Source organism: Typopeltis vanoorti, chromosome 17 (genome assembly GCF_054136105.1).
Source record: "Typopeltis vanoorti isolate ZY-2024b chromosome 17, IOZ_Tvanoo_1.0, whole genome shotgun sequence".
NCBI lineage: Eukaryota > Metazoa > Arthropoda > Arachnida > Uropygi > Thelyphonidae > Typopeltis > Typopeltis vanoorti.
Genome location: NC_143565.1, coordinates 6,770,600 through 6,789,523, shown reverse-complemented (window position 1 = coordinate 6,789,523; position 18,924 = coordinate 6,770,600). Strand labels below are relative to the sequence as shown.

Sequence of the window (18,924 nt, the reverse complement as noted above, 5' to 3'; positions counted from 1 at the left end):
GGAGGTATATGAGGAAATGAGTAAACCTGATGTTAACAAGGCTATGGGACTTCGTGGTATATCACCGTGTCTCTTGAGGAAACATTCTAGGGAGTTAACAACAGCTTTAACTTACATTTTTAACATGAGTCTTAGAATAGCTCAAGTTCCAAAAGGGTAGAAAGATGGCAAAATTGTTCCATTTCATAAGGGGGTTACAAGACTAAGGCTTTGAACTATAGACCAATCAGCTGGTCAAGAGTTGTGGTCAAGATGTAGAAGAAGCTAATGAGGAGACAAGGATTCAGAATTTGTTTGACAGCATGGGTTTACTGAAAGAAGCTCGTGTTTTAGCAATCTGCTTATTTTAGATTTTGCAAAGGTTTTCAACAGATTGCCATATGATAAACTAGTATTTAAACTAGAACAGACTGGGGGTTGGATAGTAGATAAGTGCATTGAATTGGAGATTGGCTGTCTGATGGCTATCAGTAGGTTGTGTAAGAGTGGTATCCCAGAAAAAGAAAGTCACTAGTTGTGCCCCAGGGATCTGTTTTGGGGCCATTGTTGTTTAATTTATTTACATGTAAATGACATTAGAAAGGACTTAAATGGTGATATACAGTTGTTTGTAGATGATGCAAAGTTAGGGAGCATTATGAGAAGTAGAGCAGATGTAACTTTGCAAGAAACCTAAACAGACTATCTGAATGACAATTGTGTGAGAATGTCAGTTTAATGTAGCAAAGTGTAAGGTTTTAAAATGTGGGAAGGAAAGATGGAATACATAGTACAAGATTGTTGGGGATAATTTAGAAGTTTAGGAGATAAAAGATCTGTGGGTGATGGTGGATAGGAACTTGAAATTTCATAGACATTTTGCAAAAATTGTGAGGCAGATTATAGGAATGATGTGAAAAACACTGATGTGTAATAGTAGTAAGGATTACTTAAATATAAAGAGCCCATAGGCTTCATTTCGGCGATGTAACATTATTTTAAATTAAGCGGATATTAAATCCCACATTGTTTCAAAACCGAATAAGAAACTCAAAGATCGGAATCAAAGAGTTTCATGCCAAATATAGTAAACTATAGAAGTATCGGCGACTACTAGCATAAGCTAAAGCATGTAGTACATAGTATGTAGTACAAACTAGGGTAATTCGTATCAAAGGAAATACTAAGAATAGTGAGCAGAGCTTTACCCTCCTTTGATAAGATTTGCCCTAGTTTGTATTATGTACTATGTACTTTAGCTTATGTTAGTAGTCGCCGATACTTTTATAGTTTACTATATTCGGCATGAAACTCTTTGATTCCGATCTTTGAGTTTCTTATTCAGTTTTGAAACAATGTGGGATTTAACATCCCCTTAATTTAAAATAATGTTACGTAGCCAAAATGAAGCTTATTAGCTCTTTATATTTAAGTAATTTAATGGGTGTACCTTTTTGACAACTCGCATAGCAAAGTATATAAGTTCTTTTCGCTATACCCTTGGTATTAATTTGGTCTAGCTACTCACTGATGAGACCTCAATAAAGGTCGAAATCGGTCTGAATAGTGACCTCCCACCATAATGTATAACATCATACATCTCCTAGATGTGTTTTACATTATGGGAAATACTAAGAATAGTGACCAGAGCTTTATCCTCCTTTGATAGGAGTTGCCTTAGTTTGTACTACGTACTATGTGCTTTAGCTTACGCTAGTAGTCGCCAATACTTTTATAGTTTACTATATTCGGCATGAAACTCTTTGATTCCGATCTTTGAGTTTCTTATTCAGTTTTGAAACAATGTGGGATTTAATATCCCCTTAATTTAAAATAGTAGTAAGGATGTTTCATTCCAATGTACAAAGTTTTGATTGGGGCACATATAGATTACTATGCACAGATTTAGTCACTTGTTTTCAAAAGAACGATGAACAATCATCAATCTAGCCAAATAAACATTCATATCATGAAATTTGTCACCCACACACAGGATGGATTATATACGTTTGCTTCAGCGTATCTTCTTGTTCATTCTCTTGCCTTTTTTAATTTTTTTTTATACATACAATAGTGACTTGTTCAACACTGCAAATTAAATAATCATGATAGAAAAATTTTAATTAACTTAGCTTCTAGTCATTAACTATCTAATTCTGTCTTAGTTATATAAATTCACTGTTTCTATAACTCATGGATGAAGGCCATTCTACAGTCCTTGGAAGGTCATTCTCAGCTTCTAAGGATGTCCTCTTGTATTTTCCAGCCCTCCATAAAGTGAAAAATTCCATCAATTGAAATCCTGTATGAACTTATTTTTATCAATCATATCACCCTTCATTCTCCTGTTTGCTAGTGTCTGCAGTCTACAAATTCTCAAGCTGTTGTCATAATCAGTGTCCACAATCTTGATATCATTTTTAACACTCTCCTTTGCACTCTCTCTCCAATATATCAGAATCACAACAGAGACCAGACCTGCTCACAATAGTCCAAGTTAAGTCTTATCGAGGCATTGTAAAGAGGCAAAATGACATCCTTATCGAAGCATTGTAAAGAGGCAAAATGACATCCTTATCTTTGCATGTGAACGTTTGTTTCAACACTGCAATTATCTTTTGAGTTGTATTTGCAATGTTTGCTACATGCCCCCTAAACTTTATAACTTCCTATCTACTAGCACTCCAAGATCCCTAGCCTCATCACTTTCTTCAAGCATAATCCCACCAACATATTATGACATTGGATATCTAATCACGCCAAAGTGAATGACTTAACATTTACTGACATCCATTTTTCCATGCCCACAATTCCAGCCTATTCAGATCATTCTGCAAGTACTGCATATCAGCAGCACTCCTGATTACCCTAACTTTGCATCATTAGCAAATAGCTGTATGTCACTTGTCCAATCCTTCCCAATATCATTAACTTATAGATTGAATAACAGTGGACACAGCACTGATACTTGTGATATACCACTTGTTACCTTAAATCTTGCAGACTCCCATCCCCCATATTCCACTTATTGATATCTGTCAGTCAGCCATCCTCTTATATGTTTGGTTTAATCCTTTATCCAAGTGTAACCAAACAAAGTTTGTGCCTGAAGTATTTTCAGGACTGGGGCAACTCGTGGCAAAGGTGGCATAACCTTCTCATCACTTGCCTTAGTAAGTATCCCATAATGCAAAACACATCTCCTTGCAGACATGTATAAATGCTATGCATTAACATTTTTTTAATTGTGTATATATGTAAAAACTCGATTGTAGCTTAAATATTCCAAAGCGCATTACATCGATTTTTTACTTAGGTCAAGTCCCATAAGAATGATGTAAAATTAAACCTTGTTTGTCTCTGTATATTTTGTACTAGATATTTTTGTAAATAACCCTTTGGAAGTTAACTGTATATACTCCTTTAATAAGAATATTTCAGAATGTTAAAAAACAAGACAATGTTTTGCCGCCGGAACGTTATGTAATAGCTCTACATGGCGGTATAAGAAAGGTTGTTTATGAAATTTTGTGTGTATGTGAAAGGCTTACAAGCTCAGCATGTAAGCGCCTCCGAAGTCAGTCAGAAAGGTTCAAACAATTTTCCGATGGCCGGTAACTTACAATCAAAAGAAAGCAGAAGAGAACAGAGAGCAGGCCGAACTTGAAACTTAAGATGAAAGAATCATGCAGAATTCTTTGGGGGTTACAAACTTCGTGCGAGGTCTCGGAGAAGGCATAATAAAAAAGGAGAGAGCCAAGCATATGGGGCTTCCCGGATTCAAAAGTCGCTAGAGAAAAGGGCTGTCTGGTTCCAGACGTCACCAGAGAGACAGAGAGCTTCCAGAAGTTGCAGAAACAGAGCTTCTAGGCCACAGACAGGGCTTCAAATTGCCGAAAAGAGAAGTTCCAGTCCAGAGAGAGGGATCCTGGTGAGACAGCTGGTGGCAGTTCAAGTTAGTGGAAGTGGCAATTCGGGCTATTTCGAGACGGCAGACAAAAGCGGCAGTCGTCCAGGCATTTTCGGTGAGCCCAAGCAGAGGAGAAAAGGCGAGGCAAATTACCCTAAGCACCTTCGCTCAGAAGTTTTTCTTTTCGCCGTGGGAAAGCAACCTTTTGCCAGAGCTATACGAGTTTACAGCCCACTATTTTTCTGATGAGATACTACTGAAGCCAAATTTCCTGAAGGAAGCTCGAGATCTGAGATGAAAGAATTGCCACAGAACTTTTAGTGAAAGACTTTTGACTGAATGTGTGATACAAAGCCTTTGTAAGTTACACACTTTTGTATTTTCCCTCTTATAATTGTTATAGAAGGACGTTTAAGATTTTTGTTTAATAGTGAAAGAAGTGTCCTTAAGAGAGTCAATTGGCATGTTGGAAATTGATATCAAATTTGTAAAAATAACTCTAACCTCTTTCCAAGTAAACTAGGAGTTTAATAAGTTGAATTTGTAAGCAGAGAGTTGATAGGTTTTGGAGTTAAAGAGATTAGTTAATATTGAAGTAAAAAGGTTCTAATTTGTGCTAAAGAATTTTTATAGATGGATAGAGAAAGCAATCTCCCTAATGTTTAAATTCGTGTATATTTCGTAGTAATGTAAATAAAATATCTTTTGATTTCATTAAAGGAGTGCTGCCTGATTGTTTATTTTTACAACTGCACTGTTCCTAAATAAATCGGACTTGTGAGCAGGAAAAGTGAGATAGCCGAAGAGTAAAGTTAAGTAAAAGAATAGACCACGACTGTTTGTGTAAAGTTTTATTGAAGAAATTTGTGTTAGAGGGAGAAATCTGCCGGCCATGTTGTTGAGTTTTATGCTAATTAAATGATATTAGTGCCACCATCTAAATTAAATAAATTTTCTAGTATCTTAGGCATAAGACTCGTAGTGCAAAGGGTAGATAAACATAGTACATAATAATATAAGCAAGAAAGATTCAGAGAGAGAAAGTGGGCACAGCTAAATTAGAATAACGAAATATCAAGTATATAAATAGAAAATAACAACACGCTTTATTATATACAGGTAATCCTAATGTTGTTGAGTTTTATGCTAATTAAATGATATTAGTGGCACCGTCTAAATTAAATAAATTTTCTAGTATCTTAGGCATAAGACTCGTAGTGCAAAGGGTAGATAAACATAGTACATAATAATATAAGCAAGAAAGATTCAGAGAGAGAAAGCGGGCAGAGCTAAATTAGAATAACGAAATATCAAGTATATAAATAGAAAATAACAACACACTTTATTATTACATATATACAGGTAATCCTCGTATAACGCAGTACTTATACAACGCTAAGATATAATGCAGTCTACAAACTGTAGTAACCCTTGTTAACACAGTACTTATACAACACAGTTTCGATATAATATGGTCTACCAATTGTAGAAACCCTTTATCTTTTCATATATTTTTCACCGTGTGATTTAAAAATCAAATTTTATCTTTGTTAAATTTGTGTCTGTTCATATCATGCATGTACATAGTTATAATTAGCAAATTTATATTAGGGGATAAAATAACCTTTCACACGCATGTACATCAATTGTTAACCGTATAAAGTGTTTATTGTCGAAAATTGTCTTCGTTTTCTGGCAGGAAAGCATTAAAGCATTAAAAATCATAAGTGTGTCAATCTGAAGCTGAGCACTTTATTTTCTGGTGAGTTACATACAATATGTAATGCTTTTTTTTTATGTAAAAAATTTATTTTTGTAGTAATGGCCACTTAGAGGGCTTTTGCAATATGGTTGAAAAATTAATTGATGGGCAAACCGATTTAAATGAAGAGGAACTGGTACAATTAATAGATGACGTCGAACCAAATGGCAGAGAAAGTTCTGCCGAAGATTCTGATTGTGATGAATCTATTAAGAATTCAGTTTAAAGAAATTAGCAGAAGGATTGGACTTGGCAAGAAAGTTAGGAAGTTATTTTACGGATAATGATCCCTCAGTCAATAATAAGCAAGATCTTATTACTGACTTCTTGATAACTAAACCAGCCAAAGTATACAATGAGAATTATACAAATGATGACGACGTCCCACCACTCATAAATAAAGAACATCTCTATGAAATGTTAGTCTAAAGAGGGTGATGACGAAATATGCACTTTATTTCATTTTGCCTAAAACATTTATGCATTATGTGCAATGAAGTTTATGTACAATTTGTAATTTTTATAATTTTATATTATGTTTCATAGTTTATGTTTTCTTAACTTACATGAATTACCTGAATTAAAATTTTTTTTTTGTTGGATATGTCATTGTTGTTTATATAATTAAAAAAAAAAAATGATTTCGGAACATAACCCTACTTTTTCTATGTGATCTGAGTCTTGCATAACACGGCATTTCTATGGAACCTAACATCCACGTTATACAAGGGTTACCTGTATATATATCATTTAATTATTTATTTATTTTGTGTAATTTTTTTAATAAGTCAGGAAAATTTTATGATCCTTTTTTAGCTTTTTTACAGTAGCTACTTAGGTGGTGCCTTTTTGAACTGTCAGTTATTGTTCTATTAGCTTTGCACTGAAGATGCCTTTGATACTCAGGCGAAAATTATACTAATAAATAATATTTTACGTGAGTTAATTCCAGTATTATAATTTATTTAAATATGCCTACTCACAGTATTTCCTTATTGAAGCACGTCAGATTAGGTGGTTGTTGATGAATACACTAAGAAACAGGGATAGAGATTAGTGGTATGGACAAAGTGTTCCCCTATATAAGGTCCCATCTGGACTACTACTGCACACAGATCTGAATTTCCAGATTCCACGAGGATGAAAAAGTGATGGAGAGGATCCAGAAGCGAGTGACAAAGATTGTGGCAGGTCTATGGAATGCTCCCTATGAGGACAGACAGATTGTTTGTAGGCTTCAAAAATCAGCTGATAAGCAAAAAAGAGATGATATGAGAGAAGCATTTAAGTTATTAAAGGAGTTTTATATGATTGACACTGAAGACCACTACATGACAAGAAGGGAGAGAACAAGAGGTCACCAGTGGAAGTTGTATAAGAGTAGAAAATAAGGGGATAAAGCATCCTTTGTTTTTTTATAGCCAGTAAGCAAAACTAAAGATCGATAACTACGATCTATATAAGTTTCATGCCGAAAAACTATCGGCGAAGGCAATTCGAAGTAAAGGTGGAGCAAGCTCCCTCACTATTCTTGATATTTTCTCATAATGTAAAACACAGCTCCTAGGAGATGTATTACTGTTTTATATTATGAGGAGAGGTCACTACCCAGACCGGTTTCAACCTTTTTTGAGGTCTCATCAGTGAGTAGGTAGACCTGGAAGATATCAAAGCTTAGTGAAAAGAACTTACATACCTTCACTATACGAATGCCATAAAGGCGTAATTATATTTTAATAAAGATAAAAAGCCAAAAGGCTAGTTTTCTGGCACCTTAATATAGAAAATAAGGGGATAAAGCATCCTTTGTTTTTTTATAGCCAGTAAGCAAAACTAAAGATCGATAACTACGATCTATATAAGTTTCATGCCGAAAAACTATCGGCGAAGGCAATTCGAAGTAAAGGTGGAGCAAGCTCCCTCACTATTCTTGATATGTTGTATAAGAGTGTTAGGACCAGGGCCATCTTAAGGCATGGGCACACTGAAGGGCCCATGCTGCCATATTGTTCATGAGAGATCTCTGAACACTGAGCTCAGAAAGAGAAATGGAGATGGCACACAATACGTCAATAACTAAATACTTTTCATATTATACTATAAATTTTTTTTTATTTATTTTGTTTTTTTTAATTTTAAAAATGCTTGCTTTCCCCAGGGGCCTACAATACCGTTAACACAGTTACTGGTTAGGACCAGATTTTTTTGCTTGGAGTGTGGTGAATTGGTTGCCAGAGGTGGTTGCAAGTGCTTCATGAGGAAATGAGTTTAAGGAAAGGTATAATAGGTATTGTGTGAATAATGGATCTCCTATGATGAGTTATCTGACTTCATGGAGATACCTGTATAATAAAAATAATATTCAGGCAAATGATGATTAGGGAAATGAAAGAATAGTTCGAGTCTTCGACACCAAACAGAAAGATGATAATAATCTGAATAGCAAGCGATTTCAAGTAGATGTCTCATTGTCTAATAGCGAATTAGACAATGAAACTTATTTGTGCTTATTGACACACACAGAAGGTTCTCCTGAGGAAGAAGTGAGGAATCTTTCCAAGTCATTGACAAAGACGATCATGAAAAGAAATATAACAAGTTGGTTCTTGTTGAAGATCTAAACAGCAGAGCTGAAAATGAATACCAGTCATATAAAAATATGTAAAAAGTCATAAAAAAATACAAAACTCTGCCCCACAAAAACCAACCATATGGCTTCACTACACTGATGATGTGTTCGCTATTTGGCCACATGGCTCTGATATACTCCTCTCCTTAACACACTTAAACAACCAACACCCTCAGAATCAAGTTCACCCTGTAAAAAGAGGAAAACAACAGCCTCCCTTTCCTAGACACACTAGTCACTCACCAGCCTTGATGGAACCTTGGTTTTCTCAGTTTATAGAAAACCCACCCACACAGGCAGATACATTCACCAACAATCCCTCCCCTCCCACAACAATATGGAGTTATTAAACACTACACAACAGGGCTAAACTAATCTATTCAAAAGACAATGCCCTAACCACTGAACTAAATCACATCCTTAACACTTTCTCAGCCAATGACTACCGACCCCCAAATAAAATCCAAAAAAAAAATAAAAATATTGAAACCAGTAAACCTCAACCCTCTCCCCCCTTCACAACAAAACTAACTCTAAATCCATCACCATTCCCTACATCCGAGGCACCTCGGATGTAGGGAATGGTGATGGATTTAGAGTTAGTTTCCCTTATCCGCTCCACTAAAGACCAACTACTTCCCTTAGACCTACCTGGTGTATACTAGGTCCCTTGCAGCTGTAGGCTGTCCTACTTTGGCCAAACAGGAAGGACAGCGAATATCAGAATTTCAGAACACAAGGACTACATCCATTTTCACCAGTATAGCCACTCTGGTCTTGCAGACCATGCACTGGATACACACCACAGAATGGTGGTGTGTATCCAGAGCATGGTCTTCATGGTGGAAAAAAGCCACAATAATACACTATAGCAAGTTCAAATTTGAAAGACTTTTCATGGAATCAGCCTCGGCCCTAAGAAATATGCCAAACCTCAACAAATTTGGTTGCATGAGACTGCCCCAAATTTGGGAGACTTACATCAGGAGACCTTCAGTCCAATGGCCAAGAATACCTACATAGCCCACTAGGGGACACCATCAGTACTTTTAGGAGAAACAATAGCTTCCTGCTTCGTCCTCATTTACTGTGTGTAGTGGCTGCGTGCACATGTCTTTATTTTAAGTTCCTTTGAAAAGGGCAACGTGACGTTGCCGAAATATTGGAAATATATATTAAAGTTTAATTTATGTTCTAGTGTATGTTGTGAATTCCTTAAGTTAATTAATAATCATGTATAATCAACATATAAGTCTTTCTACGAGAACACATAAAAATGTGTTGAGAAATTTGAAAAAGAAAAAGAAAAAAAAAATTAACACCTATTACTGTTAATCTTTTTTTTTTTATTTTAATTTTAATTTTTTTTATTATAATGACAAGTACCTGCTGTATTTTTGTTCAGGGCAAGGACTAGTCATCACTATATTCCAGCATAAAGTTGTGCATAAATCTACATGGATAGCTATATCTTCATGCTAGTTCAGGACATGAGCATATAGGTGATTTAAAATAGAAAGTGGTCAACATATAGTTTTGAGCAGGATAAAATTGAAATCATACTGAAAAGAAAAGTCATCATCATCACCACTATCATCAAATTCCTGCTATGCACCACCCACAGGGAATATATAAGAACTACTACATGAATAGCAATATCTATGTAATATGAAAAGAAAGAGGCAGGTATGTAAGAAAATTTTAAAAAGAATCAAATCTGAGCAGCTCTCGGAGATGAACTCTAGACTTAATTATAGAAATACTATTGAAGTAATAATGTAGAATTTAAAAATAACAATCAAACCTTGGAGACTCGGTGGCAGACTGAAAAAAATAAATAAATAAAATAAAAAATAAAAAAACATTGACTGATTCAGTCAAAACGACATGTGTGATGAAATTGCCTAAAAGGATAGAAAAATCAAAATTCTATGGCAGACTAATGAAATTAAAAGTCAAGGAAATGAAAACAAGTGTAGCAAAAGTTCCTAAGAGGTTAGTCACTCAGATATGCATACAAGCATATTTGAGAAAAGGATAAGAAAAATTGTTGGAGGAAACTTAGAGAACTAGGCCTTTTACTTTGGCAAGAAGATAAATATCAGGAAGATGACAAAATGGAGGCTTTTGAAAAAGCTAAGAAATGGAGGAAAGTATATTGTAAAAGGAATCAATGATGTTAAAGGTGACATGAAAACTGAAGACAAAGATATTCTACATGTTCAGAGTAATTATTTTGAAAGGCTATTAAAAAAACAAATGAAAGAAAAGTGGTAGAAAATATTCAAATAGGAATGCAGTCAGGAGTATATATATCAATACCTGAGGTTGAATAAAAACCTTCAGAAAACATGAAGTGTAGAAAGGCAGCCGGAGAAGATGATATCCAATCATCTGCAGAGGTATGCTTAAGATTAAGGTGATGAGGAGGAGGTGGAGAGGATTCCAGAGGTGAGTGACCAAGATGGTAGCAGACCCTTACGAGAACGGGTTGAAGATAGGGGTTACAGAAACTGGATGATTGGCAGAAAAGGGGTGATATAATTGAGACATACAAATTGTTAAGGGGTTTTTACAAGATTAATTCAGAGGAAATTTTTCAGAACAGGTCTAGTGATGGGAGAACTAGGGACCATCCATGGAAACTGAGTAAGAGTGTAGTTTGCAATGGTACCAGAACTAGGTTTTTTGCTTGGAGAGTGGTGAATGAATGTAATAGGTTGCCAGAGTTTGTTGTGGGTGCCATGACTGTGAATGAGTTCAAAGCAAAGTATGATAGATACTGCACAAATGTTGGATAGGTCTTGACATGGTGTTTATGGCCTCTCTCGATGAGTCTAAGGACTCCTTGGAGTAGTCCATAATAATAATCTCAAGTATGGATGTATAAAAATTTTAGTGGCTGTAATATATAATTAACAAGGCATTAGCAGTACAATTCCAGATAACTAAGTAGAGCTCTCATAGTACCATCTATGAAAAAAAAAAAAAAATTAAACTAAATGTGAGAATTACAGACAAATTTCCCTGCTGAGTAAGAGTGTTTCAGGTAAGACATGTGCAAACATATTTCAGAAAGACCAGGAAAAATTGTAAAAAGACTGGTTTCAGACCAAACAGGGACTATCTGTTATAAGGTGAAAATGTGATCCTACTCATGAAAATATAACAAAGATCTGTATTTAATTTTTGTATATCTGGAAATGTATATGAAAATGTAACGAGAGAAAAGTTGTTCAAAACACTACATTTATATCATATAAATAGAATGCTGTACTGGAGAGATACGCATTCTATACTTAAGTTGTAAGTCAGCAGTTAGAATTAATGGAGGTACAGGCAAATGGTTTGATGTTAAATCAGGTATGAATCAAGGTTGCACACTGTTATTCATTATTCTGTATGGTTCACAATTTTATTATTATTATTATTACATCACACCTCCAGGGAGTCCAAAGACTCATCGAAGGAGGGCATCTACTCTACAGCTCTTCGTCTCACTATTCCACCAACCTTCATCATCTATCACCAATGCCATCTATCGCCAACTACTACCACTAGTACTTTCACAGACAATCACAAACATCCATGCCCAAGGCGGGATTCAAACCCGCAGCCTTTTGGCTGGAGAGCAGATATGCTAACCACTCGGCCAACCAGGCTGGCAAATATGAAGGAAAGTGACATTAAACCACATATCAAAATTGGAGCTGTTAATCTCAGCCTTTTACTTTATGCAGATGATGTTATGCTCCAATCCAGTACAAATTTGTACTGGATCGGAGTATAAATCAAATAACTGCTCTAGCAATTATATGGAATGAAAATAAGCAATAAAAAAACCAACACTATGAAAACAGACAAGAAAACCAAAATCTTCAACTGCATTCTGAATGTAAAATTATAGTACAAGTATTATTTTCAGCTATTTAGGCACAATTTTTAGTGAAATTGACAAAGTGGAAATGGAAGATAACAGAATAAAGAGGGCTGGTATCATCAGGAGTTAAATGAATAAATGTAATGAAATAAGAGAAATAAGTCAAAACACTAAAAACTATCAGTGTACAAGATAATACTCAAACTAATTTTAACTTATGGATCTGAAAGGTGGGCTAGTAGTAAAACAATGTAATCAAGAACTGGTGACTACAGATATGAGAGTTTCTGAAAAATAATTAGTGGTGAGTGAACAGATGGCATCAATAGCAAAATTATATTAAAAATGAAGACATCGGGAAGGTACTTGATATTGTTAGCATTTAGGAATGTGTAAACAAAGATAATCTTAGGTAGTACACTCTCACAGAATGGGAGAGGAAAGATAGCAAAGCAGGAGTCAGGAAAAAGAACCAGAGGAAGGACAATATATAAGTGGATTAGCACAGTAAGGGGTGCCTTAGAAGACCAAAATATAAGGTCTAACAATACTGAAGTCTTGACAATAACTAAATCAGATAACAGATTGCCTTGGAGAAAACTGCTGATAGGATATTAGTAATAATGTAAACTTTTCATGTACTATTATCATAGTATCCTGTACACCATTTGCAGATACATATCAGGAATCTGATGATGAGATGACTGACCCTAGTCTTTACAACTTCAACAAAATTAAAATGTCTCTTCAGTTACTGAATGAATTTTGTGGGAACATTGCATAGATGCAAAGCCAACATGAAATGAAATGAAGAGAAAGATGAAATTCTGTGTTCTGTGTTAGTTTTGTTCTGCATTCTGTATTTACAAATTTCCAAAACATGGGGTATCAGGCACTTGATACCTAAACCTTCCATAAATTGTCTGTAAAGGTAACTATCCTTTACAGTGATACTGCTGGACCTGGCAAAGGCGTTTGAGATACCACATGGAATTCTAATCCATAAACTACAACATATGGGAATGGATATAGGGTTGGTGAGATGGATAGCTGGGTGGTTGATGGAGAGATATCAAAGAGTGGTTTATTCAGGAGTGGAGTCCAAAAGACGGCCTGTGACTAGTGGTGTGCTGCAGGGTTCTGTTCTTGGACCACTGCTGTTTAATCTGTTCATTAACGATATAGGGAAAGATCTAAGTGGAACAGTTCATTTGTTCGCTGATGATGCAAAGTTGGGGAGGGCAATAGTGAATGCAGAAGATGTCAAAGTCTTGCAGGATGACTTAGATAGATTGGAGTTCTGGGCTAAGGAAAATGGATGTCAATTTAATGTGACAAAATGTAAGGTTATGCATTTTGGGGTGAAAAGATTAGCAGCAGCATACCACATTGGTGGAACTGTACTCCAAGAGATTGATGAGGCCAGGGACTTGGGAGTGTTGGTGGATGGGGAGATGAAGTTTAGGGGGCACATGGCAAAAGTAGCTAAATCAGCTCATCAACTCACTTGGTTGTTGAAAAATACCTTGACGAGCAGAGACAAGCAAGTTATTGTACCTCTGTACCGAGCCTTAATAAGACCTCATCTTGACTACTGTGCCCAGATTTGGTCACCTCGGTTCCTTCTTGATGGGGAGGAGGTGGAGAGGATCCAGAGGCGAGTGACTAAGATGATAAGAGGTCTATGGAATGAACCATATGAGAACAGGTTGAAGATTTGGATTGCAGAAACTGGTTGATAGGCGGAAAAGGGGAGATATGATTGAGACATTCAAATTGCTAAAAGGATTCTATAAGATTAATTCAGAGGATATTTTTGAGATCAGGACTGGTGGTGGGAGAACTAGGGGACAACTATGGAAGCTGGGCAAGAGTGTGGTAGCAGTGGTGTTAGAGCTGGGTTCTTTACTTTTAGAGTGATAAATGAGTGGAATAAGCTGCCAGAGTCTGTTGTGGGCGCTATGACAGTGAGCGAGTTCAAGGCAAGGTATGATAGATACTGTGAGAATGTCGTATAGTTGTGTGGACATGATGTTTAGGTCCTCCCTAAACATCATGTCCACACAAACATCCAGTCTAAGGACTCCCTGGAGTAGCCCGAAAATAATAATAATAAAATAATAATAATATCCTTAACTCAGATCAAAAACTTGTTTTCCAAAGTTATGTTGCTGCACAGGTTTCAGAGAAAAATCTATGTAACATTTTTTTTTTTTTTTTTTTAAGTACTCCGGATGGACTGAGTCTAAATAGTTAAGAACCATCGTAACAGCCGATACCTCATTTGTTTATGCAGAAAACAAGGAATCGTCGTACTGTATTTGCAACATATTATGTAATGCAAACATATAGTATCGCCGTTGTAAATATATGCGTTTATAAACTGGTTTGGATGAATATTTACTCACGCAAATTGGAAAAACAACAGAAACTAAACTGACCTCGGCAATCTTAAATTACTTGTAACAAAGCGAAGTAAATTTCTCATCATCTTCGATTTAATTAATACACGCTTCCCTCTTTATTTTGTATACACACTAAAGGAAGAGGAACACGATTTTCATGTAGAAGTGACGAACCGTTCCCCAAACTTGAAATGTAATTATCTATAAATTCCCTCCGCTGGCTAATGCGCTAAATATTAAGACTGTGCTATAAAATAGAATAAGCTAAAAAAAAAAAAAAAAAAAAAACTCAAGGCGAAAAATAGATCTAAACTTAACCCCAAGAAGAGAAAGTTTGATAAGAATTCACTGCGAACAATCTTCTTCATATTATATATATATAAGCTAACGCCTTTTATTCCCTTATAGGTAGGCTAACCATATTTCCTTGAGACAAAAATGGGACATTCGGATGGCAAAAACAGGACGGGGATTATTTAATATTCTGTATTGATGAAAAAGAAAGACGATAAAAAAAGTTTTATTACATTAACATATTGAGCTTACATTATTCTTCAGTGACAGAACCCATGCAAAAATTTAAGTAGACGTGGAGGGGGGGACTATTTCACCACGATCGTACCATGAATATTTCTCTGAAGTAATCTTCTTCTTATTGTGCTATCTTCTATCGAAGGTCCACGACCATCTTGGCGAACAAACTGCGATCTTGTGTTAATCTGAGCAGTTGTGCACTGCTCTTTCCTGTCCACGTCTTGATGTTGTCAAACCATGATATTCTTTTTCTTCCTCTAGTTCCTTTGCCATCAATTCTTCCTACCAAAATAGTTTGTAGAAGTTGGTATTTGCTGTTTCTCATGATGTGTCCAAGATATGATGTTTTTCGTTTCTTGATTATTTGTACCAGATGTTTAGCTTTGCCAATGGATTTTAAGACATCTTCATTCGTAATTTTTCTGTCCATGATATCTTTAGCATTCTTCTGTATAGCCACATCTCAAAGGCTTCGATTTTCTTGATGGTTGTCGCCTTCAATGTCCATGTTTCAACTCCATAGAGCAGAATAGACCACACGTAGCATTTCAGCATTCGGCATCTGACTTCCATGTTTAGGTCTTTATTGCAGAATAGTGTTCTCATTTTCATGAAGGACTGCCGTGCAACTTCAGTCCTTGTCTTTATATCTATTTCTGGATCCCACCGTTCATTAAGCCAGCAACCAAGATATTTATATCTTGACACTTGATCAATATTTTTCCCATTGAGTGTCAGTTTCATTGATGAGGCTGGATGTTTGCTGATGATCATGTATTTTGTCTTGTTGATGTTTATATTTATTCCCATTCTTTGGCTTTCTATGTATACTCTGTCAACGAGTTTTTGGAGATCCATAATGTTATCTGCAATTAGCACGGTGTCATCTGCATATCGTAGGTTGTTAACAATCTTTCCATTTATTGTGATTCCCTCTGGACATTCTTCCAATGCTTTTTTAAAGATTACCTCTGCATATATGTTGAACAGGAGTGGTGAGAACACACATCCTTGTCTCACTCCTCTTTTGATGTTAATAACACTGGTGGTAATGTTGTCTAATTGAACGGTAGCTGACTGATTCCAATACAGATTTGTTATTAGTCTTATGTCTTGTTCATCTAGCCTTATTTGTTGAAGGATTTCTATTAAGTTGGTGTGTCTGACTTTGTCGAATGCTTTTTCAAAATCTATGAAACATATAAAGACAGATTTCTGTTTTTCTATGCATTTTTGTATCAATATTTGGGTACAGAAAAGGGCCTCTCTAGTACCAAAACCATTCCGAAAGCCGAATTGTGTTTCACTTAGAGTTTCTTCACTTTTTCTATAAATGCGATTCTGAATTACTTTCAAAAATATTTTTAATGTTTGGCTCATTAGACTAATAAGTCTGAAGTCACCACAGGAATTCGCTTTGGGTTTCTTTGGGACAGTGATAAATGTAGATTTGAGCCAATCTGATGGAAATTCATCACTTTCATATATTTTATTAAATAGTTTTTCAAGAAGTTTGATGTTATCTGGTTCGATTAATTTTAAAAATTCTGTTTGCACACCATCTGGTCCACTGGCTTTTCCTGTTTTACTTGTTTGTATAGCATTCTCTATTTCACATTTCATGATTGCTGGTCCTTGAATGTTATCTTTTATATTTATAGGCTTCTGTCTAGTACCATTGAAAAGTTCTGTTACATATTTTATCCAAATCTGTGCTTTATTCTCTTCTTCTAGAACTATTTTTCCATTTTCGTCTCTTAGAGACACTATTTGCTTTTTCCTCAGTTTTCCGGAAATTTCGTTGATTTTCTTATACAGATTGAAATTATCATGTTGTTTCTGAAGCAGTTCAATTTCAGTACATAAATTTTTCATCCAATTTTCCTTGGCTTCTTTTATTTTTTTCTTGATGATGTTATGTGTTTCTGTATACCTGGCTAGGTCTTTGTTTTTATACATTCTTCTTGTATCAATAAGAGAAAGAATCTCATCGGTCATCCATTCCTGTTGTTTTATATTATTCACATAACCTACTTCTTCAATACTTGTTGTTGCGATGGCATTCTTTAAGCTATTCCAAAGAGACTCCACACTTTTATTTTGTTCTATGTTAATCTGTTGTAATCACAGGTTAAGCTGTGTCTTGGCATTTTTATTTATGTTCGGGTCTTTCAGTTTTTCTACATCAATTTTCTTTTTCTTCTTTTGTGATTTTTTAGCTGATTTTAATCTAAGACGTATTTCTGCAACTATGGGATTGTGGTCTGATGAGATATCTGCTCCAGGATAAGTCTTTGCACTCTTTATACTACTGTGGAATCTTTTATTTATCAGTATATAATCAATTTGATTTCTGACAATATAATGTTGGTTATCTTGAGGCGATTTCCAAGTGTACAGTCTTCTGGGTGGAAGTTTAAACCAGGTATTTGCTATTGTTAGATCTTCTTCCTGACAGAATTGGACTAGGCGATCTCCTCTGTCATTTCTGATGCCTAAGCCATGTTCGCCAACAATTTCTCCATCACCCCCTCTTCCCACTTTCGCATTGAAGTCACCCATCACTATGTTTATATCATGTTTCTTTGTTAGGTTTTTAATCTCTTTTAGGTGTTCATAAAATTCTTCAACATCTTCTTCACTTTTGTCAGCTGTGGGTGCATAAGCTTGGATGATATTTATGTTAACGGGGTTTCCCTTAAGTTGTAACAGCATTATCCTTTCAGAAAATGGAATCCAATTTAGTACTGATTTATTGATTTCTTCATCTACTATTACAGCTACACCATGTCGATGTTTGTTCTCATCATTCCCAGAGTAATACATTGTCATATTATCTTGTTGACACTTACCAGATCCTGGCCATCTTGTCTCGCAAATTCCCAAAATCCGGATGCCCAGCCTCTTCATTTCTCTTGTGGCATTTCTTAATTTGCCAGCTTCATACAGAGTTCTGACATTCCAAGCTGCAATTTTAAAAGTGGACACCATTTTGAGCCCGGAGATTCTTCGCACCCCTGTCCCATTTAAGGGACGCCGGGAACTTGGGGCCAATTGTAAGGGTTTGCTCGCCATGGTGGTTGTTCTGGAGATAAGGTAGAGCAGTAGTTTCTCCATTTGCTTTCTGCTCCGCAGTATTACAGACGTACACAATATAATCATATTGCCATCTGCAAATCTCTGATCACAAGCTTTTCCGTCATCATTTGGCTTCAACCTTGTGTCAGTACTGACAATGCTGCTTCCCAATGTCAGGGGCGGTGACCCCAGTAGGTACTTATTTAATGGCGGCACTACTCGCCATGTCACCGAGTTGTCATTGGGCTTTGTGAGGTTTTAAGTGAGACAGAGTTACCACTTCTGCTCCCCCACGCCCTGATAGCTCAGTCGCTGTTGGTCAACGGCTGCTTATTCGCCAGATTGCTCTGCTTATATCGCAGCTAACCTCCATATCTGAAGGCTGTTCCCCGATCCGCCACCTGGGGACGCACCCGGTAGTAGAAGTAATCTTACGCAGCAAATTTCGGTGTTTCAACACCTTATCATACAACTTCTCACACTCCAAGACACAATTTTGTCTTACAACTAACGTAGCCCTCATTGTCTCAACACTTAATCTAGATTTCTCCTTTGACCACATCCTGTTATTAACAGAAAATATTCTCTCAATGGGAGCTCTACTATCTGCACGACAAAGAATACACTCTACAATATTACAAAAGTCTTGAAAGTCTAGTCGTTTTTCGCTCATTTCAGAAAAAAATCTGTGCCCATCTATCAGATACAGGAATGTTTCCTTTATTCCATGTATCCAACTGCCTCACA

General features: G+C 36.0%; 1 protein-coding gene across 1 annotated transcript in view; it reads right to left on the bottom strand.

The window, feature by feature from the left end:
* Window positions 1-14,735, bottom strand: part of LOC150097115 (uncharacterized) — a 242,470-nt gene extending 227,735 nt beyond the window's left edge. The window contains exon 1 of the mRNA XM_090407473.1: window positions 14,602-14,735. Coding sequence (XP_090263599.1) covers window positions 14,602-14,651 — 50 coding nt within the window. The 5' untranslated portion in view covers window positions 14,652-14,735. The remainder of the gene's footprint in view (window positions 1-14,601) is intronic.
* Between the last annotated feature and the right edge of the window lie 4,189 nt (window positions 14,736-18,924).